Source organism: Dendrobates tinctorius, unplaced genomic scaffold, assembly GCF_039654945.1.
Source record: "Dendrobates tinctorius isolate UK_male_01 unplaced genomic scaffold, ASM3965494v1 ptg000158l, whole genome shotgun sequence".
Lineage (NCBI taxonomy): Eukaryota > Metazoa > Chordata > Amphibia > Anura > Dendrobatidae > Dendrobates > Dendrobates tinctorius.
Genome location: NW_027361825.1, coordinates 12,920,704 through 12,947,144, shown reverse-complemented (window position 1 = coordinate 12,947,144; position 26,441 = coordinate 12,920,704). Strand labels below are relative to the sequence as shown.

Genomic DNA, 26,441 nt, shown 5'->3' with positions numbered 1-26,441 from the left:
TGTGCACCGTGCTGTGTATACATGTCATGGTGTAGTAGTGTGAGGAGGAGATGACACTGCTGTGTGCACTGTGCTGTGTATACAGGTCATGGTGTAGTGTGAGGAGGAGATGACACTGTTGTGTGCACTGTGCTGTGTATACATGTCATGGTGTAGTAGTGTGAGGAGGAGATGACACTGCTGTGTGCACCGTGCTGTGTATACATGTCATGGTGTAGTAGTGTGAGGAGGAGATGACACTGCTGTTTGCACTGTGTTGTGTATACATGTCATGGTGTAGTAGTGTGAGGAGGAGATGACAGTGCTAGTGATACATGGGAGATAGTCAAAATACTATGTACCACTAACAGGACCTAGAGTTTTGTATTGTCCTTTAAGAGTAAATGTACATGGAGCTGCTAGTTGGGTCAGAATTAGTATTTATCCTCATGCCCTGAGTATTGTCCAGAAAATTTAAAGCTAAGATTTTTCTGACTGTAGAATCTGATGTGTTGAGGTTGTGAGTTTTGGAATATCGGGGAATAACAAGGGAAATTTGAGAGATGATAAACTGTGGAGCAAACAAAAGAAAGGACCTGTCTGCGAGGAAATATCAGGAGATCATGGCAGTGATCTGGTGGACAGAGGACAATTTGTGGACTGCCCTGTTCTCATCCTTGGGCATGGGTAGCCAGTGAGGGGATTGGCAGAGACTTGTCGGTGATGGAGTAAGGGGAGAAGTGGAAGCAGAATTGAGAATGCATTGGAGGGGCGATAGCAGGATGGAAACACTGAAGGACGTTGCAGTAGTCAAGGAGGGAGATGAGGGCATGTACAAGCATTTTCTTGACTCAAGGCCAAAATAAAAGCTGATTTATTGTGAAATTATGATAAGGTGGACGTGAGGAGCCCGGATATGTGATCTGGAAGAGAGGAGGGGGTCGAAAAGGGTTTCATTACATTTGGGGGTTTCAATGGAATGTGATGGGGGCCCCCAAGGGATCCTTTGTTTATTACTCATTCAGTAGTCCCTCTCCTTTATTTCCCAGGCTCGGCTCTTATTTGCTATTCATGCGATGGGAATTGTGAAAATAATGGCACCGAGAAATGTGAAGAGGAGCAGCAATGTATGACAGTCGAAGTGTACGACCGTAAGTTTGTGTTTAATTTACTGATGTCTGTAATTATAATGAGTCATTTGCAGCTATTACACAGGGTGCTTACTCAAGAATGGTGATAGACTTTATTTCATTCTGGGCAAAGTGTCTATTAAGTGCCCTTCCCTCTCCACTTTACCAACTTTTCTTAATTAGTACATGCCCAGGCAGAGTTCCACATAATTGCCAATTACCAGCCATTTTGTTATACTAATACAGATCTTTTAATTACTTAGATGTGATCTTAGTTTCTCATATCAGTATTAGGGCAGTGCTGCCTTCCCCTGGATTACGTCATATTACAGATTGATATGGCCCACTGAAATAGAAAAATATATACAAGTGATTCTCATTAAATTAGAATATCATCAAAAAGTTAATTTAATTCCGTTCTTCAATAAGAAGTGAAACTCATATTATATAGAGTCATTACAGACGGAGTGATGTATTTCACGTGTTTATTTCTGTTACTGTTGATGATTATGGCTTATAGCCAATGAAAACCCAAAAGTCATTATCTCAGTAAATTAGAAAACTTTATAACACCAGCTTGAAAAATTACTTAAAAATCCGAAATGTTGGCCTACTGAAATATATGTTCAGTAAATGCACTCAATACTTGGTCGGGGCTCCTTTTGCATTAATTACTGCATCAATGCAGCGTGGCATGGAGGCAATCAGCCTGTGGCACTGCTGAGGTGTTATGGAAGCCCATGATGAAGGCTTAATTGCTGAAACGCGTTGGTCATATCTCTGCTTCTTGTGTTACCCACATTGTTTTTTCATGTTATTAAGAAACAAATAAAAAACTTTTTTTAATTAATCAGTGGATTGTTTCATCACTGGAGCACATTCTTCTTCTTTTCTGCTTATGGAAGCCCAGGTTGCTTTGATAGCAGCCTTCAGCCCGTCTGCATTGTTGGGTCTGGTGTATCTCATCTTCTTCTTGACAATACGCCATAGATTCTATGGGGTTAAGGTCAGGCGAGTATGCTGGCCAGTAAAGCACAGTGATACTGTTGTTTTTAAACCAGGTATTGGTACCTTTGGCAATGTGGACAGGTGCTAAGTCCTGCTGGAGAAGGAAATTTCCATCTCCAAAAAGCTTGTCGGCAGAGGGAAGCATGAAGTGCTCTAAAATGTCCTGGTAGACGGCTGTGCTGACTTTGGTCTTGATAAAACACAGTGGACCTACACCAGCAGATGACATGGCTCCCCAAACCATCACTGATTGTAGAAACTTCACACTATACCTCAAGCAGATTGGATTGTGGCCTCTCCACTCTTCCTCCAGACTCTGGGATGGGACCTTGATTTCCAAATAAAATGCAGACTTTACTTTCATGGGAAAACAACACCTTGGACCACTGAGCAACAGACCATTTCCTTTTCTCCTTGGCCCAGGTAAGATGCTTCTGGCGATGTCTATTGGTCATGAGTGGCTTGACACAAGGAATGCGACACTTGTAGCCTATGTCCTGGATACATCTGTGTGTGGTGGCTCTTTAATCAGTTACTCCAACAGCAGTCCACTCCTTGTGAAGCTCCTCCAAATTGTTGAATGGCCTTTTCTTAACAATCCTTTCAAGGCTTCAGTTATCCCGGTTGCTTGTGCACCTTTTTTCCCCCACACTTCTTCCTTCCACTCAATTTTTCATTAATATGCTTGGATACGGCACTCTGTGAACAGCCAGCTTCTTTAACAATGACCTTTTGTGGCTTACCCTCCTTGTGGATTGTGTCAATGACTGCCTTCTAGACATCTGTCAAGTCAGCAGTCTTCCCCATGATTGTGGAACCTACTGAAACAGATTAAGGGACATTTTTAAATGCTTAGGAAGCCTTTGCAGGTGTTTTTTGTTTATTATTCTAATTTAATTAGATAATGACTTTTGGGTTTTCATTAGCGGTAAGCCATAATCATCAATATTAACAGAATTAAACACTTGAAATAGATCACTGTTTGTAATGACTGTCACGCCGCTGAAATGCAGGTAAATGCCAGCTCCACTAGATGGCAATAGAGTGGAGGGAGGACTGCACACAGCAAAGCCAGACTTGCATGCAGCGGCGAGGCCAGCACCAGGTGGCAGCAGAATAGTCAAACAAGCCGGGTCGATATAAGACTGTAGCGCAGTACAAAAGGAATAATCAAACACAGAGTCACAAACTAGCCAAATGGATTAGTACCGGTCAGGAGCAGATATGCCAAAGACAAGAGACAAAACAACAAGTCAGGGTCCACGCCAAGTCAAAATCAGGGAGTCAATACATGAAAGGGAAACACTGAGTCAGGAAGGGAAGAGGGGATAAACAAACACGGGTTCAGTAAGCAAGGAGCAGGACAAATCAGGGCAAATGGGGTCAGCCACACACGTCGTAGGCAGAAACTATAACTGACATGGTCTGCAGAACGCAACGGAGATAAATAGCAAACCTGAGACCAGACTGAGGCTGAGAATGTTAACCCCTGGCATGACTAGATTGGAAAAATGGGAGAACAGGAGTCAAAACTCGGTCTGGATCATGACAATGACTCTATATAATATATGAGTCTCACCTTTTGTATTGAAGAACTGTAACAAATTAACTTTTTGATGATATTCTAATTTAATGAAATGCACGTGTATCTCCACTACATGTGATGTTCCTTACCTACTCATAGTAAAATAATTCATTTATTCTGTTTTCAAACACAGAAATAAGCTCCTTCTGCCCCGTTCACAGCAGGAAATTCCAGCACAAGGTGAAACAGCTATCGGGCACCTGCACATAGAGCTGTGTGGAGATGGGATACATCTGTCAGCAGGACTTCCCACCCCTATCTAAAGGCATGGGTGTAAAGCCCCTTTAATGCTTTTTTACAGTCATACCTTGCTAGGTTACTTAGGGAAGAGTGGCCTGCCAATCAACAATCAAAAGGCCGGCGGTGTGCGGAGCAGAAGAGTGATGAGCCCGCCTCACTTCACCTGAGAATAAAACTTCAAGAATAGATTTTGCAGTAATGCCCTAACAAAATGCTAAATTTAAAGGGGCTTTACAATAAAACTTTTAATTAGAGATTGAATTTGCTAGCAGGTCCTATTTAAACTCATAATTCATTCCAGGCACATGCCGATTGGGAGGTTTCCAGGAGCTGATTTTTTCCTGAGATGTTTATTTCTTGAGTTGTTTTTCCCTCAGCTATTTTTATTCCTGAGCTGTTTTTGTACCTGAGCGGTTTTTTTATGTTTTATCCTAAGCTGTTTTCTCCATCCTGTGCTGTTTTTTTTCAGCTTTTTTTTTCCTGAGCAATTTTTTCTGAGCAGTTTTCTTTTCCTGAGCTGTTATCATCCTGAGCTCTTTTTTCATGAGCACTTTTTATCCTGGGCTGTTCCCACCCCCGCCCCTGCTTCCTGAGCTGTTTTTATCCTAAACTGTTTTCTTCCTGAGCTGTTTTTTTTAGCTGTTTTTATCTTAAGATTTTTTTATGAGCTGTGCTTGTTTTCTTTACAAATACAAAAACTGAATTGACTGATGGAAATCATCCATTTCCAACTGTGAATGTTGCTCAGAGGCCACAAGGTACTATTATAGGGTTGCACCACTTGCAGGTACTGTATGTGAAGCTCCCATTCAAGTCGATGATAAAACTTCACCAGCCACATGTCCCGTTGTCTTCATCACCCGACCAATGACGGGTCCAAGAGCTGGAAACGCCAGAGGGAGATGTAGTATTACATGGCGCTAGTTCATGCAGCCGTCTCTCACCATTCTCACATATTGACCCTGTAGTTTGATGAATTATTGTATTTTAATGGCAGATGGAAAACTCAAAAGCCGTGAGATGGGCTGTCAGCCCACACATTTCTGCAGTAACAATCCAGACGACAGCTCTATAGTCCGGAAGTGTTGTAATAAAGACCTGTGTAACGACCCCCGGATAGTCAGTGTGGCCGACCCGAATTCTAACGTTCCAGGAACCAGTGACAACAGCAGAGGTATGTGGTGCCCCCTACTTCCTATCTGGACCTCCATAAGAAAGCTTTTGATACAGTGTGCAGATATACATGGAAATACATGAAAAATCACTTTTAAGGGTGGAAAAATATTCAGAATTGAGAGTCCTCAGTGGTTGATACCTTTTACAGGCTAACTGAAAAGATGGTAACAAATTGCAAGCTTTCGAGACTACTCAGGTCTCTTCATCAGGCATAGACTTTCTTTAAGGGTGGGAATCCATAACCAGGCCGCCTATAAAGTGTAAAATTAAAGGTAGAAAGAAGAGGAAGATCCGGCACTGGAGACTTAGTAAAATCCATGGAAAAAACTTTATTCACATATTCTCATGAATAAAAACAAGACAAGGGGAAAGAACCCCCACGACTTACGCTTTTCGAACCTCACAGGCGTGGGGGTTCTTTCCCCTTGTCTTGTTTTTATTCATGAGAATATGTGAATAAAGTTTTTTCCGTGGATTTTACTAAGTCTCCAGTGCTGGATCTTCCTCTTCTTTCTACGTTTACTATACATGGTGGCAGGCCATTTGATCCATAGGCACAACTGGCTTGTAGGACTAATTTTGGTGAGCACATATCCTCTTTCCCTTTCCTAATTGTAAAATTAAAGGGACTACTGACCATGGACACTTACCGTATATACTCGTGTATAAGCCGAGTTTTTCAGCCCCTTTTTTGGGCTGATAAAGACACTCTCGGCTTATACATGAGTCATACACCTGAAAGCCAGCAAGGGAGGGGGAGCAGGAGATATGATAATCACCCTCCTAGCGTCTGCATATCCGTCTCTGCTACATCTCAGTCCCGGCGTCTGTATCTCCCTTCCTGTGCGGTCACATGGTACTGCTCTTTAAAGTCATGAATATGGACGTGTCTCCACTCTTATGGGGGTGGAGCCGAATATTAATGACTTTAATGAGGGGTACCATGTGACCCCACAGGAAGAAGACAGAAGGGAGATACAGACACTGTGACTGAGATGTAGCAGTGCCGGATATGCAGACGCCAGGAGGGTGAGTAGCACTGGGGGAGGGTGAGCCAGCTATGCCATAAGGATGCCATAAGGAAAAGTATGTCATTTTTTTTTTAAATCGCAGCAGCAGCATTATTATATGGGGCATATATATTAATATGGAGCATGTTATGGGCCACCAATAACCTTTGTGCAGCATTATTATATGGGGCATATATTAATATGGAGCATTTTATGGGCCACCATTAATCTTTGTGCAGCATTATATGGGGCATATATTAATATGGAGCATGTTGCATTTGCCACCCTCGGCTTATACTCGATATTTTTTCCCAGTTTTTTGTGGCAAAATTAGGGGGGTCAGCTTATACTCGGGTCGGCTTATACACGAGTATATACAGGTAGCTTAACTCACAACTTTCTGAATTTTTACTAAATAATAAATACATTTGTCTGCGTTACACATCAGAAGATGCTTAAATGGTATGTCCACTTATGAGGAAAACCACATTACACATTAAACATAATTAAGTTCAAGTTCTGCAACTTATTTCTATGGATCCCTGTATTATATCCCAGAGCTGCACTCACTGTTCTGCTAGTGCAGTAACTGTGTACAAACATTACATTACTGTTCCTGTAATGATCCTGATTTACATCCTGTAGATCTTTTACTATAAAAATGAAATACATTGTTATTATTATTATTATATAGCAGAAACATAACAAGAAGATCAGCCAGAACATAATCAGTATAATGAACACTGGTCCAGCCGATCATTCTCTCCTCACACACATGATGATCAAAACAAAAATCTACAGTCAGCATCAGCCCACCACCAGGAAAGGAGATGACCAGACTAGGGCACACTTAAAGAAAAGCCCCTCCAGGGGAGAGCGGCCCTACGTGTGCCCAGTTTCTCATACTCCAGAGAGCGCACCTTCAACAGGTCACTGAGTATGGTCCTAAACACATCGTCCACTGGGAGGATTTTCTGTTGCGTCGATACTAAGCACTGTGCGTTCCACGTGTGATACCTAACCACTGTGCTAACTAGAAATAAGATGCAGCGGTCCCAACTACCAAGGTCTCCGAAAGTTCCATAGGCCCATTCCGCATAGGAGAGACCGGCCAGACAAGACCAGCCAATGGAGACGCTCACCCTGTTGTACACTTCTGTGTTGAAGGGACAATGAAGCAGGAAGTGGTCCATGCTTTCTAGCACGGTACTTCAATGCTCCCAAGGACAGTTCCTGTCCTCAGAGCTTCTACACTTCAGATTGTCCCTCACACACAGTTTACCATGGAAGCAGCGCCAAGCCAAGTCCCAAAACTTCGAGGGGATCCTGACAGATTTCAAAAGATGCAAACCCACCCCAAGATCCCGACTTGGGCAATCCCTGAGCACCAGTGGCCTCTGGAAATGGGTCAAGAGAACCCTATTATCAAGTAGTTTCCTTGGTAGAGTCCTGATCTCCCACATTCCCAGACCCCACCGGTGAATTACCTTCAGAACCAAGGTAGCCTAAGCCGGAAGATGTCCATGCGGTGTGAGAAGATCCTTCACTTGCCCTCCTGTCTCCCATTCCTGGAAGAAAGGCTGAAACCATCCCCTACAGGAGAATACCCACAGAGGAGCCCTCTCTTTCCAGAGGTTTGCAATATTGACCTTAATGAAGGTATCCACAAGGAATACCACAGGGTTGACCATACCCAACCCTCCTAGTCTTCTCGTATGGTAAGTAACCTCCCTCTTGACCAGGTTCAGTCTATTCCCCCATAACAGTTGGAAGAACAAACTGTAGACCCGAGTCCAGAGAGACTCCGGTAAGATGCACACACTGCCCAGATAAATCAGTAAAGGGAGCAAGTAAGTTTTGATCAGGTTTACCCTTTCCCTGAGGGTCAAAGACCAACCCTTCCATTGGTTCACCTTCTGAGTGGCATTCTCTAGCCTGCTGTCCCAATTTTGTTTGAGGTAATCCCCCTGGCCAAATTCGATGCCAAGGACTTTTGCAGAGACTTTGGGTCCTGGAAGGGTGTCTGGGAGATCAAAACCAGGATCTCCTCCTCTCAGCCAGAGACTCTCACACTTATCCCAGTTGATCTTGGACCCGGATTCTTCCAAGTAGCGATCTACATCTGATATCAGCCACTCTGCCTCCTCGTGAGAGGAAACAAAAACAGTGACATCATCGGCATATGCCACCACCCTCAGAGCGGCTTCCAGTGCTTGCCCGGTCCATCCCGATCCCGTCCAATGGTCCACGCTCCACCCTTCTAAGAAGTGGATCAATCGCAAACACATACAGCAGCAGGCTCAAGGGACAACCCGGGCGAACCTCAGATCCAAGCTCAAAACAGCTACCAATCCAACCATACACAAGCGGGAAACTTTCTGCCTCACCGTACAAGGTCTTAAGCCAATCAACAAACCCCCCCAGCAGGCCATATCTCAGAAGGCCAAACCAGAGTACTCATGATGAACCCGATCAAACGCTTTTGCTTGGCCCAGTGACAGCATGTACCCCTTCCAGTGACCAGCCCTACCCTGCTCCACTGCCTCTTGGACACACAGCACAGCACTAAATGTGCTGTGGCCTGTAACAGAGCAATGCTGGGCCAACAAAAGGAGTTGTGGTTCAAATTTCACCAGCCGATTAAACAGCACCTTTGCCAGAACCTTCATCTCTGCATTGAGAAGCGCTATGGGACACCAATTCTCAATGCAAGATGGGTCCTTATCGTTTGACAAGATGATCAGGGCAGACCTCCTCATTGACTTTGGCAGAATGCCGAGGAAAGAAACTCATTGAATACTTCAGTCAAGAGGGGAACCAAAGTGTCCTTAAAGGTCTTATAGAATTCAGATGTTAAGCCATCTGGACCAGGTGATTTTTGGGGGCAAGCCCTTCAATCGCCAACTTAACTTCCTCTTCCCTGATCATCTCTGTCAAAATGTCAAGAGAGGGGTCTACCCTTGGTTCGGGGATGGTTTCAGCCAGAAAAGCTGACATCTCATCCAAGTCAAGATCCCTCTCCCCCAAGAGGTGCGAGTGGAAGGATCTGTCAACCTCCAGGATCCCTGATCTGAATTGCCTCAGGGACCCCGCAGTGTCGACCAGTCCTGTAACCACTTTACTATTCACTGACATCTTGCAGTCTCTGTAAGGGTCGGGCGAGCGATACTTCCCGCAATCCCTCTCAAAAACCAAAGATGCGTGTCCATCGTACTGACACCTCATGAGCAAAGATTTCACTCTGGAGATCTCCTCGCATCTACCTCCAGTTGAGATGCTCGAGTTTCCTCCTCAGACCCTGATACAGGCGGTACCTGCTCAGACTCCCAAGGCTCGAGAGCTGGAGGAAGAATCTCGTCACCTTTTTCTTGAATATCTCCGACCACTCTGACTTACTACTTACAAAGATCCAGTAAGGGTACCTGGCTCTGAAGAAAATCCTCAAAGGACTGTCTTATGTCCGCTTCTTCCAAGAGAGATGAATTGAGCTCCAAAAGCCTCTTCCCATCCAGAGGGTCTCTGTAACAAAACAAAATTAAACAGTGATCAGAGAACTCCACCTCAACCACAGACACTGCTGAAGAGACAGCTTCCTCCTTTAAATAAAGCCTATCTATTCTGGACCTACAATTACCTCTATGATAGGTGAACCCTTCGTGGCCTGCTGTGTGCCGAATGTGGACATCCACTAGGCGAGCCCCACTAGCTATACTATTAAGGGCGATGCTATCATAAGTCAGCTTGTCTCTGGAACCTCCTCTATCTCGGGGCCTCGTGACAGTATTGAAGCCCCCTCCAAAGACAACCTACTGACTTATAAAAAGGTAGTGCTTGATCCTCATAAAGAGACACTTCCGGTCCCACTTAGATTGAGCCAGAGCTCTTGTCCCTTCATGAGGACATCTAAGATCAGACTAATTGGAGGGCCCAAGTCTCAACTCCCTCTCAGCTTTAAACATGTCTGCCATGTTGGGCAGCTTGGTCTCTTGCAAAAAGAAAATGTCAGCTTCAACACGGCTGAGAAAATCAAAGGCCACAAATCTGTCTGTATTTCACTTTATGCTGGCGACAATAATGGACGCCAGTGTCAACGGAGTGGGTACTGCCATCATTGGTGATTGAATCAGATGGCTTTCTTCTTCCCATTACCCTTATCCTCTGCCTCAGAGGAGGAATCCTTCCCCCTCTTTAATTACACGGAGGTGTCCATTCCCATAAGCTTTACCTTTTTATTGTGCTCGTCTCTGGACTCTGGGCCAGTCACTCCCTCCAAGGACCTTACATTCCCAGAAGAAGAAGACTCAGCACCCCCTGTAAGCCCCACCGAAGCTGGAATCTCACCCTCCGCTTTCTCCTCCGAGGAAGAGATGTTCTCAAAGTCTTGGAACCGGTTAGAAAGACCAACCAGAGGGGAGTCAGTTTTTCCATCCTTAGGTACAGTTGTGGCCAAAAGTATTGACACCCCTGCAATTAAGTCAGATAATACTCAGTTTCTTCCTGAAAATGATTGCAAACACAAATTCTTTGGTATTATTATCTTCATTTAATTTGTCTTAAATGAAAAAACACAAAAAGAATTGTCCTAAAGCCAAATTGGATATAATTCCACACCAAACATAAAAAAAGAGGGTGGACAAAAGTATTGGCACTGTTCGAAAAATCATGTGATGCTTCTCTAATTTGTGTAATTAACAGCACTTGTAACTTACCTGTGGCACATAACAGGTGTTGGCAATAACTAAATCACACTTGCAGCCAGTTGACATGGATTAAAGTTGATTCAACCTCTGTCCTGTGTCCTTGTGTGTACCACATTGAGCATGGAGAAAAGAAAGAAGACCAAAGAACTGTCTGAGGACTTGAGAAACCAAATTGTGAGGAAGCATGAGCAATCTCAAGGCTACAAGTCCATCTCCAAAGACCTGAATGTTCCTGTGTCTACCGTGCGCAGTGTCATCAAGAAGTTTAAAGCCCATGGCACTGTGGCTAACCTCCCTAGATGTGGACGGAAAAGAAAAATTGACAAGAGATTTCAACGCAAGATTGTGCGGATGTTGGATAAAGAACCTCGACTAACATCCAAACAAGTTCAAGCTGCCCTGCAGTCCAAGGGTACAGCAGTGTCAACCCGTACTATCCGTCGGCGTCTGAATGAAAAGGGACTGTATGGTAGGAGACCCAGGAAGACCCCACTTCTTACCCGAGACATAAAAAAGCCAGGCTGGAGTTTGCCAAAACTTACCTGAAAAAGCCTAAAACGTTTTGGAAGAATGTTTTCTGGTCAGATGAGGCAAAAGTAGAGCTTTTTGGGCAAAGGTATCAACATAGAGTTTACAGGAGAAAAAAAAGAGGCATTCAAAGAAAAGAACACGGTCCCTACAGTCAAACATGGCGGAGGTTCCCTGATGTTTTGGGGTTGCTTTGCTGTCTCTGGCACTGGACTGCTTGACCGAGTGCAAGGCATTATGAAGTCTGAAGACTACCAACAAATTTTGCAGCATAATGTAGGGCCCAGTGTGAGAAAGCTGGGTCTCCCTCAGAGGTCATGGGTCTTCCAGCAGGACAATGACCCAAAACACACTTCAAAAAGCACTAGAAAATGGTTTGAAAGAAAGCACTGGAGACTTCTAAGATGGCCAGCAATGAGTCCAGACCTGAATCCCATAGAACACCTGTGGAGAGATCTAAAAATGGTGGTTTGGAGAAGGCACCCTTCAAATATCAGGGACCTGGAGCAGTTTGCCAAAGAAGAATGGTCTAAAATTCCAGCAGAGCATTGTAAGAAACTCATTGATGGTTACTGGAAGTGGTTGGTCACAGTTATTTTGGCTAAAGGTTGTGCAACCAAGTATTAGGCTGAGGGTGCCATTACTTTTGTCTGGCCCATTTTTGGAGTTTTGTGTGAAATGATCAATGTTTTGCTTTTTGCTTCATTCTCTTTTGTGTTTTTTCATTTAAGACAAATTAAATGAAGATAACAATGCAAAAGAATTTGTGTTTGCAATCATTTTCAGGAAAAAACTGAGTATTATCTGACAGAATTGCAGGGGTGTCAAGACTTTTGGCCAAAACTGTACCTTGGTCAGAGCGGGAGAAGATGTTTTATCTCCCTTCTTTCTCTTCTTTTAGGTGCCAAGCTTACGCTTGTCCTCTAGCCATTGCCTATTGTCCTCATCCATACTTTCATAATGGGAGGCAGTGGCACTTTCCTCCCTGTGGATCCTCCTGACCTCCTCATCCAACTCATCATCCCCCAGTGCCTCAGCAGCAAGACTGGCATCCAGGATAGGGGTCACCTTAGTAGCACGGGGCTTGCCCAGCTCCCTCTCCTGTCTGCGCTTGTCTAGACGCCTCAGCTGGGCAGGCGTCTTTTTATTGCTTTTCCTCCTTGGCCCCTCAGCTCCCTCACCCCTACTAGTCCCTTCCCCAGCAGAATCAGCCTCATGGCTTTCTCCCACCGGGGTCACAACTGCATTAGCGAAGGAGCGAGGACAACGGCTGAATGGGTGACCTAAGTTACCACACAGGTGGCACCTCATCTCCACACAAGATGCAGCAAGATAGCCGATATCCCCACACAATGCACATTTCTGCACAGTGCAGTTTGCACTGAAGTGTGTGGGGTCTCCGCACCTGTGACAGACCTTCGGTTGCCCCTGGTAGAAGACCAGGATATGATCCCTACTCAGGAAGTACTAAATCCTAACACTAAAATAGCACAAAAAGAGGACTTAAAAATCCTCCAATAATACAAGAAAACAGCAAAAAAGCAGAGATGCTTACCCGCCCAGGCCTCTAGACAAATGCAATGGACCCATATAGTTAAGACGGCGGCAACACAGGCGCAAGAATATCGATGAGACAACCGCTCACAGCCTACCAATACATGGAGGGGGCGGTTGCTTGGTATATTAATGCATAATAAAAACCTGTATGCGGCGCTGTTCACACTATGGCAATGCACAGCATCCAGGTTAACAGCCTAGTAGTTACACCCTTCTATTAGATCAAGCGGGCTGCCCAGCGCTATCAAAATGCATGCCATGTGAACAGACACTATATGTGTCCACTGCATCCTGGTAAGCATCTCTGCTTTTTTTGCTGTGTTCTTGTATTATTTGAGGATTTTTACGTCCTCATTTTGTGCTATTTTAGTGCTAGGATTTAGTGTTATGACCCGTAAACGTGAGGACCTTTGGCGCAGGTTACGGGCTCACATATTTTGGCCAAAATAATAGCTAATACCTCACATTTTTTATGTGTTTTTTGCACTTTATTTTTCAGGGTGCAGTTGGGCCCATTTGGTCTTGTAAATTGTGGTGTCTGTGCCGCCATCTTAACTATATAGGTCCACTGCATCCTGAGGTCCAGTGCATTTGTCTAGAGGCCCGGGTGGGTAAGCATCTCTGCTTTTTTGCCCTACTCAGGAAGGCAGATGATGGTATGTGGGCAATCGTACCACCTGAACACTGAAGTTTTACCATAAACGTCCAGGCCCCTGACCAGATACCAAACTTGTCACGGTTTTTCTTTGGCATCTCCACTACCTCTCCATATCGGCTAAACTAGGTCATGATGTCATAACAAGAAAGTGACTCATTACAAGTCATCACGGTCACTTTCTTGACTTGGTTTTGGTGAGACACTGCCTGAATGGCAAAGTCTCGCCAACTGGGTTCATTTTTTGCCAACTCATAATTCAACTAGAAGAGCTTAAGCCCCTCTGGCCAAACAAAGCTGACATCAAACTCAGCCCATCATCAGCAGGAGCTCCACAACCTTGGATGTTGGAGGACACACATCACTGCCCCTCCACAGAAGAAGGACCACATTCCTCCGCACACTACCCAGCCTGGCTGTTGGGATGGACCACACTGTATTCCCACTGTTTTGATCTCGGAAGGCCCCGAGGCCATGCCTCTCTATCCAGAAGGATAGATCAACCTCTCGACCCTCTACCACTTGTGATCCCTCCCCCTTCTTTAAAGCCTTCAGGAGACGCCGCTGCAACATGCCGTCCCCAGAGCCTGGAGACGAGAAGGACGCCCTATTTCCCCCGGAGGTGACAGCGGCATAACTACTAACGGATGCTGCCACCACCAGGGGGGCAACCGGACCAGTGACCACATCAACACCAACAGTACCATTATTACCCACCTCCATAACCCCCTCACCCTCCACCAAACCAGCAACCACACCACTAGAGAAAGAATTTTCCTCATTCATCATACCCCCCACCATATTCACTCCTGCTGGACCAGTGACAACAGGGGGTGACATTTAGACCTCTGCATCATCAGGCACAAGGGGTCAATTTCCTCCACAGACCTGGAGGCGACCTCACTCCTGTTGTTACGTGTGCCCTCCGCATCATCAGCTGGTAATTTCCGCTATTTAACAGTTGACATCAGACGGCCCTGATCTTTTGCTGCTGTGAGGCACCACTGATCCTTTATATCAGGATCTTGTTGACCAGCGGCACCAACACAAAATAGAACGTTGGGAGGATCGAAACGCCCAGCCCCGAGAACCCACTCACACAGCCATTGCTTCTCAACTAAGTGATCAGTGGCAACAGCTTTCAGTGGCGCCGAGGCTACTAGAGCTGACCTGGACACTGGGCTGCTCCTCCCTCCCACTGAGGAGCATGCCACGGTATCATGGCCTGACCATTCGCCCGCCCTCATTGTCCTGCCTCTTGGCTGATGCACCTCTTGATACATCCTTGCTACTACAAATAGAGACGGACCTCTGTGCCCCACTACCGCGCTCTGTACTCTCCCCATGCCTTTGCACCAGATTCACAGTAGAATCCGGGCTGGGCTGGGCAACAGGGCTTATACAGCGAGCTGACCCTGCAGCCAACTCCTGAAGGTACAGGGAGGCGGGCATATAAATAGCTTACCGCTTCCTGTAGCTTTGGCTTGGTGATCTATCCCTTTTTCTTCTGGCCCCCAGGTGCTTCCTCTGGTAAATCATCACCAAGATGGAAATTCTCAAGGCACACTGGGGACTCCAGGAGCTTGATCTCCATCATTAGTGCCCCTCTCTGGCCACTGTTGTCACTGTCCTCCCCAGAGCCAGCAGAACTGCAACCAGATGTCAATGTCGCCTGTCCTGCAGGGAGCTCACTGCACGTGGCCTGCGGGTGACTTTGCAGGCTGCCAGGTGGGGCTTTCTGCTGGTCTTCATCTTCATCCACCTGGCTCTCAGGCTGCAGCACCATCTGCCTTTGCTCTCTGTTGTCAGCCATTTCTCTAAATCTGTCCTCATTCATTAGTTTATCCTTGAATGGACCATGCTTCTCTCTTATAAAGGCTTTTCTGACTTCCAGCTCATTAAGCTCATGTTCGAGACTCCTTTCCGTTGCCTGGAGTTGCGTCTTCCTCGGTTTGGAGGCACTTGCAGCAGCTCCTCCCAAAGCCTACTTGCTTCTTCATACTCACAGAGCTGGCTCATGACCCGGCAGCCATATATGGACACAGACTCCTTGGGTCTCTGCAGCCCCCAACCTTCCTCAGTGAGGTCAGCCTCACCTCCAGGAGCACTCAGCTTTCCTCCAGAAGGACCGCCATCTTGCACGCTAGCAAGCTTCTCCCCCATGTTGGAAGCCTTGCAGCTTCTCTGAGTCTCTGCAGACCCAGGGGGAGTAGGAGTCACATTGCTGTGACTCCCGGTGGAGCTTCTCACCCCTGAGTTCTCTGATTTGCAGGCCAGTTACTGGTTTCTTCTGCCCCCCCACCGGCCTGAGACTTGGCTCCATTGCTCATCCCAGGAAACCCACTCCCTCCCTGGGTAAGAGAGAGAGCAGGTCCCCAGGTGGAAAGGTGTTGTTTCTCAGAGCTCAGGAGCACACAGCAGGATCAGCAGTGAACACACCCTCAATCACCACAATGAGCAGCAGTGTGCTGCAGCAAATTTTAGGCCAAGTCCCTGACCACACCCATTTCACAACTAGTCACACCCATGTCCACCTCCAACCACACCCATTAAGCACTGCTGATCACACTGACTGGTACAGAGGGCACAGTGGCTGGCATTATGGGCACAGTGGCTGGTACTGTGGGCACACTGACAGGTACTGAGGAAAAGAAAGAAAGAAAAACAGAGAGAGAAAGAAAGGAGAGTGAGAGAGAAAGAAAGAACAAAGAAGAAGAACAGACAGAGAAAGAAGAAAGAACAGAGAGAAAGAAAGAGGGGAAAGAAAAAAGAAAGAACAGAGAGCAAAAGAAAGAACAGAGAGAGAAAGAAAGGGGAAAGAAAGAAAGAACAGAGATAAAGAAAGAGGGGAAATAAAGAAAGAACAGAGAAAAAGAAAGAAAGAGAAAGAAAGAAAGAAAGAAAGAAAGAACACAGAGAGAAAGAAAGAGGGGACAGACAAAAAGAACAGAGAGAGAGAAAAAAAGAACAGAGAGAAAGAAAGAGGGGAAAGAAAGAACAGAGAGAGAACAGATAAAAAGAGAGAACAGAGAGAGAAAAAACAGAGAGAGAAAGAAATAAGTAAAGAAAGAGAACAGAGAGAAAGAAGAGGGGAAGAAAGAGGGGAAAGAAAGAACAGAGAGAGAAAGAACAGAGATAATGAAAAAAGAAAGATTAGAGAGAGAAAGAAAAAACAGAGAAAGAGAAAGAAAGAATGAAAGAAAGAAAGAGAAAGAAAGAACAGAGAGAGATAAAGAAAGAAAGAGCAGAGAGAAAGAAAAAGGGGAAAGAAATAACAGAGAGAGGGAAAGAATGAAAGAACAGAGAGAAAGAAATAGGGGACAGAAATAAAGAACAGAGAGAGAGAAAGAAAGAGGGGAAAGAAAGAACAGAGAGAGAGAACAGATAGGAAGAAAGAACAGAGAAAGAGAAAGAGAGGGGGAAAGAAAGAACAGAGAGAGAAAGAAAGAGGGGGCAGAAAAAAAACAGAGGGAGAGCGAAAGAAAGATAGAGGGGAAAGAAAGAAAGAACAGAGAGAAAGAAAGGAGAAAGAAAGAAAGAATAGAGAGAGAAAGAAAGAGAAAAAAGGAAAGAAAGAAAGAGGGGAAAGAGGGGAAAGAAAGAACAGAGCAACAGAGAGAAAGAAATAACAGAGAGAGAAAAAAGAAAGAGGGGAAAGAAAGAACAGAGAGAGAGAAAAAAAGAACAGAGAGAAAGAAAGAGGGGAAAGAAAGAACAGAAAGAAAACAGATAAAAAGAGAGAACAGAGAGAGAAAAAACAGAGAGAGAGAGAAAGAAAGAGGGGACAGAAAAAAGAACAGAGGGAGAGCAAAAGAAAGAAAGAACAAAGAGAGAAAGAAAGAGGGGAAAGAAAGAAGAGAGAGAGAAAGAAGTAAAGAAAGAGAACAGAGAGAAAGAAAGAAAGAAAGAAAGAAAGAAGAGGGGAAGAAAGGGGAAAGAAAGAGCAGAGAGAGAGAAAGAACAGAGAGATAATGAAAAAAGAAAGATTAGAGAGAGAAAGAAAGAACAGAGAAAGAGAAAAAAAGAAAGAGGGAAAGAAAGAACAGAGAGAGGGAAAAGAAAGAAAGAACAGAGAGAAAGAAAAAGGGGAACGAAAGAACAGAGAGAAAGAAAGAGGGGACATAAAAAAAGAACAGAGAGAGAGAGAAAGAAAGAGGGGAAAGAAAGAACAGAGAGAGAATACATAGGAAGAAAGAACGGAGAGAGAGAAAGAGAGGGGAAAGAAAGAACAGAGAGAAAAAGAAAGAGGGGGCGAAAAAAAACAGAGAGGGAAAGAAAGAGGGGAAAGAAAGGGGAAAGAAGAAAGAACCGAGAGGGAAAGAAAGAGAAAAAAAAGAAAAAACAGAAAGAGAGAAAGAAAGAAAGAAAGAAAGAGGGGAAGAAAGAACAGAGCGATAGAGAGAAAGAAAGAGGGGAAAGAAAGAACAGAGAGAGAAAAAAAGAAAGAGGGGAAAGAAAGAACAGAGAGAGAGAAAGAAAGAACAGAGAGAGAGAAAGAACAGAGAGAGTGAGAAAGAAAGAAGCAAAGAAAGAAAGAAATAGAAAGAACAGAGAGAAAGAAAGAAAGAAAGAACAGAGAGAGAAAGAACAGAGAGAGAAAGAAAAAAGAAAGATTAGAGAGAGAAAGAAAGAACAAAGAGAGAGAAAGAAACAGTGAGAGAAAGAACAGAGAAAGAAAGAAAGAGAGAGAAGGAAAGAACAGAGAAAGAAACAGAGAGAGAAAGAAAGAAACAGAAAGATTCTATAAAGATACTACAGCATCCCGGCTCCCATTGTAATGCCCACCTGAGCCTCCCGATGCAGGACAAATCATGATCCGCTCACATGGCCGGCATCCCTGATTCCAAGGCAATCCCGCTGTCCGCGCTGTCGGAGGAGGACATGTTGATGGATCTGAAGCATTCCCTGAAGTGCCTCCATGGTTCCATCACAATCTCCTCATGAAATTACCTATTTTCCGGTCAGCTTCCAGCACATCACTTCCGGTGGAACATCATGTGCGAGTTTTAAAGTGCTCCTCGGGGTACTCCTGTGTCCACGGGAAAAGCCCGCTTTGTATGCCTCGTGCACACTTGGCTCGGCTCTGTACATCCCATACACACATGGCTCCACTCCGAACACACACTGCTCCGCTCCGCATACCTCATACACATGCGGCTCCGGTCCGTACACCAAGTACACACACGACTCCGCTCCGCACACTTCGTACACACACGGCTCCGCTCTGTATACCTCATACACACGTGGCTCCGTACACCTCGTACACGCATGGCTCCGCTCCATACTCCTCGTACACACACGGCTCTGCTCCGTATACCTCGTACATGCGCGGCTTTGGTCCGTACACCTCATACATACGTGGTTCTGTACACCTCGTACATGCACGGCTCCACTCCGTACACCTCTTACACACATGGCTATGCTCCGTACACCTCGTACACAAACAGCTCTGCTACATCCACACTGAAAACCCCTCCTGACCCCACACAGAAACTTCACCTCATCCCTCACCATGACAACCAGCACAGCAGAGTTCTGCAGAGTGCAGACAGGAGGCCCCTAATCATGTGACCCCTGACTCCTCCCCTCCTGTGACCTCATCACAGGTCCTGTGCGCACAGCCACAGAACAGCCTAGGACGTCATTGCACGCTACGGTGGGTCTCTTTGGGAGGGCGAGGATGGGGTCGGTGCATGGGGGGGCGTGGCGGCTCAGTACAGTGACGGAAAAATAGAGTACTGGGCGGGACGTGGGGGGGTGAAAAACGGGACTGTTCCGCGAGAATCGGGATGGTTGGGAGCTATGCATTACTAATCCTGAGTTAAATCCTGTATTATACTCCAGAGCTGCACTCACTATTCTGTTGGTGCAGTCACTGTGTACATACATTACATTACTTATCCTTAGTTACATCTTGTATTATACCCCAGAGCTGCACTCGCTATTCTGCTGGTGCAGTCACTGTGTACATACATTACATTACTGATCCTGAATTAAATCCTGTATTATACTCCAGAGCTGCACTCACTATTCTGTTGGTGCAGTCACTGTGTACATACATTACATTACTGATCCTGTACTGATCCTGAGTTACATCCTGTAGATCTTTTATTATAAAAATGAAAAACGTAACAATAATAATAACAGAAACATAAAAGGAATATCAGCCAGACAATACTCCGTATACTGAACACTGGTCCAGCCGCTCATTCTCTCCTCTCACACATATTATACATATATACAGAATAATAACTAATAATAACCTACACCTTCTGGTCCGGTCACCAACAAACTAATAACAAAATAAAATAAAGAATAGCAAACAAAAACTATATACATACTTTTTTTTTTTTTAATTTTTAAATAAAATAACCACTAACTATACAAATATAAACAAGACTAAACTATCCACCACCCCACGCTCAAGCCCACCATTCCCAACCCCTGCACTGACCTGAGAGCTGGTCCTGAGTCTCATGCCTCAGTCCATGTCTAACATCCATAGGCCAGATCAGGCAGTGCCAGTGTTTCCCCAAACACCCCAGTGTCCCATAGTCCCACAAGATAAACCCACCTCCCCCCTTTTCCCACCACCCAACCTAACACCTACACCCAAATCTATATCCCTATATACAAAATATACAGAAGCAAACACTACATTACCCACAAATCACAAAGCCCAAGTTCGGTGCTTGCAGCCCTACATCACTGTATACCGATAACCAGTGGCGGATTAAGTGGACTATGGGCCCGGGGCTGTTCATAAAACCTGGGCCCCTGTACCCCCCTTCCCACCTGAGCGCTGCGGTCCCCGTGCGGGAATTGACAGCCGTACGGACCGCAGCACTTGGTTTGCTGCGGGTCCATACGGAAAACCCGCCACCATTCCACCACGTGTGGACATGGCCTAAAAAGACTTTGCACATAAGCTGTAGGCCTACGGCTAATACGCACAAAATCGCCCAACGTGATCCTGGCCATAGGGGATCCACTTTAATGTCCCCACTTTAATTTGAAGTCCCCTTACTTCATCCATTGCAGTCCCCTATCACCCACTCACTTCATCTGCAGTGCCGCTTCATCATTTGCAGCCCCTTATCCCCCCTTCCATTTCATCATGTGCAGTCCCCTTCCCCCCCAACTTCATGTGCAGCCCCACTCCCCCATCATCATGTGCAGTTAATTTTACCCCCACATCATGTGCAGTCCCCCTTACCCCCACTTCATGTGCAGTGCCCCTTACCCCCACTTCATCATGTGCAGTCCCTCTTACCCCCAATTCATCATGTTCAGTCCCACTTACCCCTTAATTCATCATGTGCAGTTCCCCTTACCCCCAATTCATCATGTGCAGTCCCACTTACCCCTTAATTCATCATGTGCAGTCCCACTTACCCCTTAATTCATCATGTGCAGTCCCCCTTATCCCCCACTTCATCATGTGCAGCCCCACTTATCCCCCACTTCATCATGTTCAGCCCCACTCACCCCCCCTTCATCATATGCAGCCCCACTCACCCCCCCTTCATCATGTGCAGCCCCACTCACCCCCCTTCATCATGTGAAGCCCCCACTCATCCCCCCTTCATCCTGTGAAGCCCCCACTCACCCCCTTCATCCTATACAACCCCAGTCACCCCCTTCATCATATACAGCCCCCAGTCACCCCCCTTCATCATATACAGCCCCCAGTCACCCCCCCGTCATCATATACAGGCCCCAGTCACCCCCCTTCATCATATACAGGCCCCAGTCACCCCCCTTCATCATATACAGGCCCCAGTCACCCCCCCTTCATCATATACAGCCCCCAGTCACCCCCCTTCATCATATACAGCCCCCAGTCACCCCCCCTTCATCATATACAGGCCCCAGTCACCCCCCCTTCATCATGTACAGCCCCAGTCACCCCCCTTCATCATATACAGGCCCCAGTCACCCCCCTTCATTGTGTACAGCCCCCAGTCACCCCCCCTTCATCATATACAGGCCCCAGTCACCCCCCCTTCATCATGTACAGCCCCAGTCACCCCCCCTTCATTGTGTACAGCCCCCACTCACCCCCTCCCCCATTTAATTCATTTTATAAATAAAAAAAAATAAAAAAAGTTCCCCATACTTACCTCACTGCCAGCTCGCTCCCCAGCAGCGCCTCTGCTTTCAGCATCCTCCGGGACATGTCGGCGCGTGCACGATGACGTCATCGCGCACGCCCGACATCTGACCCGGAAGTACAGCCGGAGGGAGCCGTAGCTGAGCAGCCGTCAAGGTGATGGCCGTACACAGCTCCCGGCCCCTCATAGAATGTGACGCGGGCGGCTGTCTGCTGCCGGCGGCGTCACAGCACAGGGCACGGCCGGCCCTGTACTGGTGCTGGGGGAGCGGTCCGGGGGGCATTTGCCTCTCTGCCACCCGGCCCAGCCCGCCCCTGCCCCTGGGCCCCCAAAAAACCTTGGGCCCGGGGCGACCGCCCCATCCGCCCCTATTAAGATCCGCCATTGCCGATAACAAAACAAAAATCTACAGTGTCAGCAGCAGCCCACCACCAGGAAAAGAGATGACCAGACTAGGGCACACTAAAAGAAAACCCCCTCCAGAGGAGAGCAGCCCTATGTGTGCCCAGTCTCTCATACTCCAGAGAGTGCACCTTCACGAGATCACCGAGTATGGTCCTAAACACATCGTCCACTGGGGGGATTTTCCGTTGCGTTGATACTAAGCACCGTGCGTTCCAAGTGTGATACCTAACCACTGCACTAACTAGAAATAAGGTGCAGCGATCCCGGCCACCAAGGTCTCCGAATGCTCCATAGGCCCATTCCGCATAGGAGAGACCGGCCAGCCGAGACCAGCCAATGGAGGCGCCCACCCTGTTGTACACCTCTGTGTTGAAGGGACAATGAAGCAGGAAAAGGTCCATGCTTTCCAGCACGCTACCACAATGCTCCCGAGTAAAGTTCCTGTCCTCAGCACTCCTACACTTTAGATTGTCCCTCACACACAGTTTCCCATGGAAGTAGAGCCAAACCAAGTCCCAAAACTTTGAGGGGATCCTGACAGAAGTTAAAAGATGCAAACCCACCCCAAGATCCTGACTTGGGCAATCCCTGAGCACCAGCAGGCCATATCTCAAAAGGACAAACCAGAGGTACTGGTGATTAACCCAATCAAACGCTTTTGTCTGGTCCAGCGACAGCATGTACCCCTTCCAGTGACCAGCCCTACCCCGCTCCACAGCCTCTCGGACACCGAGCACAGCACTAAATGTGCTGCGACCTGGAACAGAGCAATGCTGGGCCTCCGAAAGGAGTCGGGGTGCAAATTTCACCAGCCGATTAAAGAGCACATTTGCCAGAACATTCCTGTTTGCATTGAGAAGCGCTATGGGACTCCAATTCTCAAAGCACGATGGGTCCTTACTCTTTGACAAGCTGATCAGGGCAGACCTCCTCATTGACTTTGGCAGAGTGCCTGAGGAAAGACACTCATTGAATACCTCAGTCAAGAGGGGAACCAAAGCGTCCTTAAAGGTCTTATAAAACTCAGATGTTAAGCCATCTGGACCGGGCGATTTTTTTTTTTGGGCAAGCCCTTCAATCACCGACTTAACTTCCTATTCCCTGATCATCTCTGTCAAAATGTCAAGAGAGGGGTCTACACCTGATTCAGGAATGGCTTCAGCCAGGAAAGCCAACATCTTATTCCAATCAAGATCCCTCTTCCCCAAGAGGTGCGAGCAGAAAGATCTGACAACCTCCAGGATCCCTGATCTGGATAGCCTCAGGGACCCTGCAGTGTCAACCAGTCCTGTTACCACTTTACTATTCACTGACATCTTGCAGTCTCTGTAAGGGTCGGGCAAGCGGTACTTCCCATAATCCCTCTCAAAAACCAAAGATGCGTGTCTATCGTACTGACACCTCATGAGCAAAGATTTCACTCTGGAGATCTCCTCGCGGCTACCTCCAGTTGAGACAAGATGCTTGAGTCTCCTCCTCAGACCCTGATACAGGTGGTACCTGTGCAGACTCCTGAGGCTCGAGAGCTGGAGGAAGAATCTCGCCTCCCTTTTCTTGAACATCTCCCACCACTCTGACTTACTACTACAAAGATCCAGTAAGGGTACCTGGCTCTGAAGAAAATCCTCAAAGGACTGTCTTATGTCTGCTTCTTCCAAGAGAGACGAATTGAGCCTCCAAAAGCCTCTTCCTATCCGAAGGGTCTCTCCATGATAGGTGAACCCCTCGTGGCCTGGGGTGTGCTGAATGTGGACATCCACCCGGCGAGCCTCACTAGCTATACAATTAAGGGCGACACTATCATAAGTCAGCATGTCTCTGGAATCTCCTCTATCTCGGGGCCTTGTGACAGTATTGAAGTACCCTCCAAAGACAACCTGCCAACTTGTAAAAAGGTAGGGCTTGATCCTCATAAAGAGACACCTCCGGTCCCATTTAGATTGGGGATCATAGATGTTAATAAGCCGGAGCTCTTGTCCCTTCATGAGGACATCTAAGATCAGGCACCTCCCCATTTCTACATCAATAACCCATCGGCATTCCACCATTGCGGTCAAAATGACCGCCACTCCGCTATACAGCTCAGCCGTAAGAGACCAATAGGAGGGCCAAGTCTCCACCCCCCCTTGGCTTTAAACACGTCTGCCATGTTTGGCAGTCTGGTCTCTTGCAAAAAGAAAATGTCAGCTTCAACATGGCTGAGAAAAGCAAAGGCTGCAAATCTGGCTGCATTTGACTTTATGCTGGCGACATTAATGGACGCCAGCGTCAACTGAGTGGGTACCGCCATCATTGGTGATTGAATAAGATGGCTTTCTTCTTCCCACTCCCCTTCTCCTCTGCCTCAGAGGAGGAATCATTCCCCCTCTTTAACGACACAGAGGTGTCCATTCCCACGTGTTTTTTCTTTTTGTCATCCTCATCTCCAGACTCTGGGCCAGTCCCTGCCTCCAAGGACCTTACATTCCCAGAAGAAGGCGACTCGGCACCCCCTGTAAGCTCCGCTGAAGCCGGAACCTCACCCTCAACTTCCCCCTCAGAGGAAGAGATGTTCTCAAGGGCTAGGAACCGGTTAGAAAGACCAACCAGAGGGGAGTCAGATTTTCCTTCCTTAGGTACCTTGGTCAGAGCGAGAGATGTTTTATCTCCCTTCTTTCCCTTCTTTTTGGTGCCGAGCTTACGCTTGTCCTCTAGCCACTGCCTATTATCCTCATCCATACTTTCATAATGGGAGGATTCGGAGGCAGTGGCACTTTCCTCCCTGTGGATCCTCCTGACCTCCTCATCCAACTCATCATCCCACAGGGCCTCAGTAGCAAGACTGGCATCTAGGATAGGGGTCACCTTAGTAACACGGGGCTCGTCCAGCTCCCTCTCCTGTCTGCGCTTGTCTAGACGCCTCAGCTGGGCAGGTGTCTTTTTATTGCTTTTTCTCCTTGGCCCCTCAGCTCCCTCACCCCTGCTAGTCCCTTCCCCAGCAGAATCAGCCTCATGGCTTTCTCCCACCGGGGTCACGACTGCATTAGCAAAGGAGCGAGGACAACAGCAGAATGGGTGACCTAAGTCACCACACAGGTGGCACCTAATCTCCACACAAGATGCAGCAAGATGGCCGATATCCCCACACAATGCACATTTCTGCACAGTGCAGTTTGCACTGAAGTGTGTGGGGTCGCCGCATTTGTGACAGAGCTTTGGTTGCCCCTGGTAGAAGACCTGGATATGATCCCTACCCAGGAAGGCAGATGATGGAATGTGGGCAACCGTACCACCTGAACGCTTAATGAAATAAAAAAGGAGAAAATAATCCAGCTCACCTGAACGCTTAAGTTTTACCATAAACGTCCCGGCCCCTGACCAGATACCATACACATCACGGTTTTTCTTTGGCATCTCCACCACTTCTCCATATCTGCCAAGCCACGTCATGATGTCATAACAAGAAAGAGACTTGCTACAAGTCATCACGGTCACTTTCTTGACTTGATTTTGGCGAGACGCCACCTGGATGGCAAAGTCTCGCCAGCCGGGCTCATTTTTTGCTCATAATTCGACGAGAAGAGCTCAAGCCCCTCTGGCCAAACAAAGCTGACATCAAACTCAGGTGTGGAATAGGGATGCATTAAGGCGTAGATGTCAATAGCCTTGAAGCCCATCTTCAGCAGGAGCTCCACAACCTTAGACCTTGGAGGACATGCATCACTGCCCCTCCACCAAAGACGGACCACATTCCTACGCACACTACCTGGCCCGGCTGTCGGCAGGGACCACACTGTATTTCCCCCTTCTTGCTCTCGGAAGGTCTCGAGGCCATGCCTCTCTATCCAGAAGGATAGATCAACCCCTAGACCCTCTACCATTAGTGATCTCTCCCCCTTCTCCAGGAGACACTGCTGCAACATGCCGTCCCCAGAGCCCGGAGACGAGGAGGACGCCCTATTTCCCCCAGAGGTGACAGCAGAATAACTAGTAATGGGTGCTGCCACCACCGGGGGGGCAACCGGACCAGTGATCACATCAACACCAACAGTATCACTATTACCCACCTCCATAACACACTCACTCTCCACCAAACCAGCAACCACACCACTAGACAGAGAAATTTCCTCATCCACACTTCCCGCCACATTCACTCCTGCTGGACCAGTGACAACAGGGGGTGGCATTTTGACCTCCGCATCATCAGGCACAAGGGGCTCAGTCTCCTCCACAGAACTGGAGGCGACCTCACCCCTGGACTTACGGATGCCCTCCGCATCATCAGTTGGTAATTTTCTTTGCTTCACTAGGCGCTGCTGATCTTCTGCCGCTGTGAGGCACCACTGATCCTTTACATCAGGATCTTGCTGACCAG

The 26,441-nt window shown here is 47.0% G+C and overlaps 1 protein-coding gene across 1 annotated transcript in view; it reads left to right on the top strand.

Annotated features, from left to right (window-relative positions):
* The window catches only part of LOC141051872 (uncharacterized), a 42,454-nt gene that overhangs the window by 6,098 nt on the left and 9,915 nt on the right, over positions 1-26,441 (top strand). The window contains exons 2-3 of the mRNA XM_073548983.1: positions 1,029-1,130; positions 4,940-5,116. Of these exons, the coding sequence (XP_073405084.1) occupies positions 1,029-1,130; positions 4,940-5,116 (279 nt within the window). The remainder of the gene's footprint in view (positions 1-1,028; positions 1,131-4,939; positions 5,117-26,441) is intronic.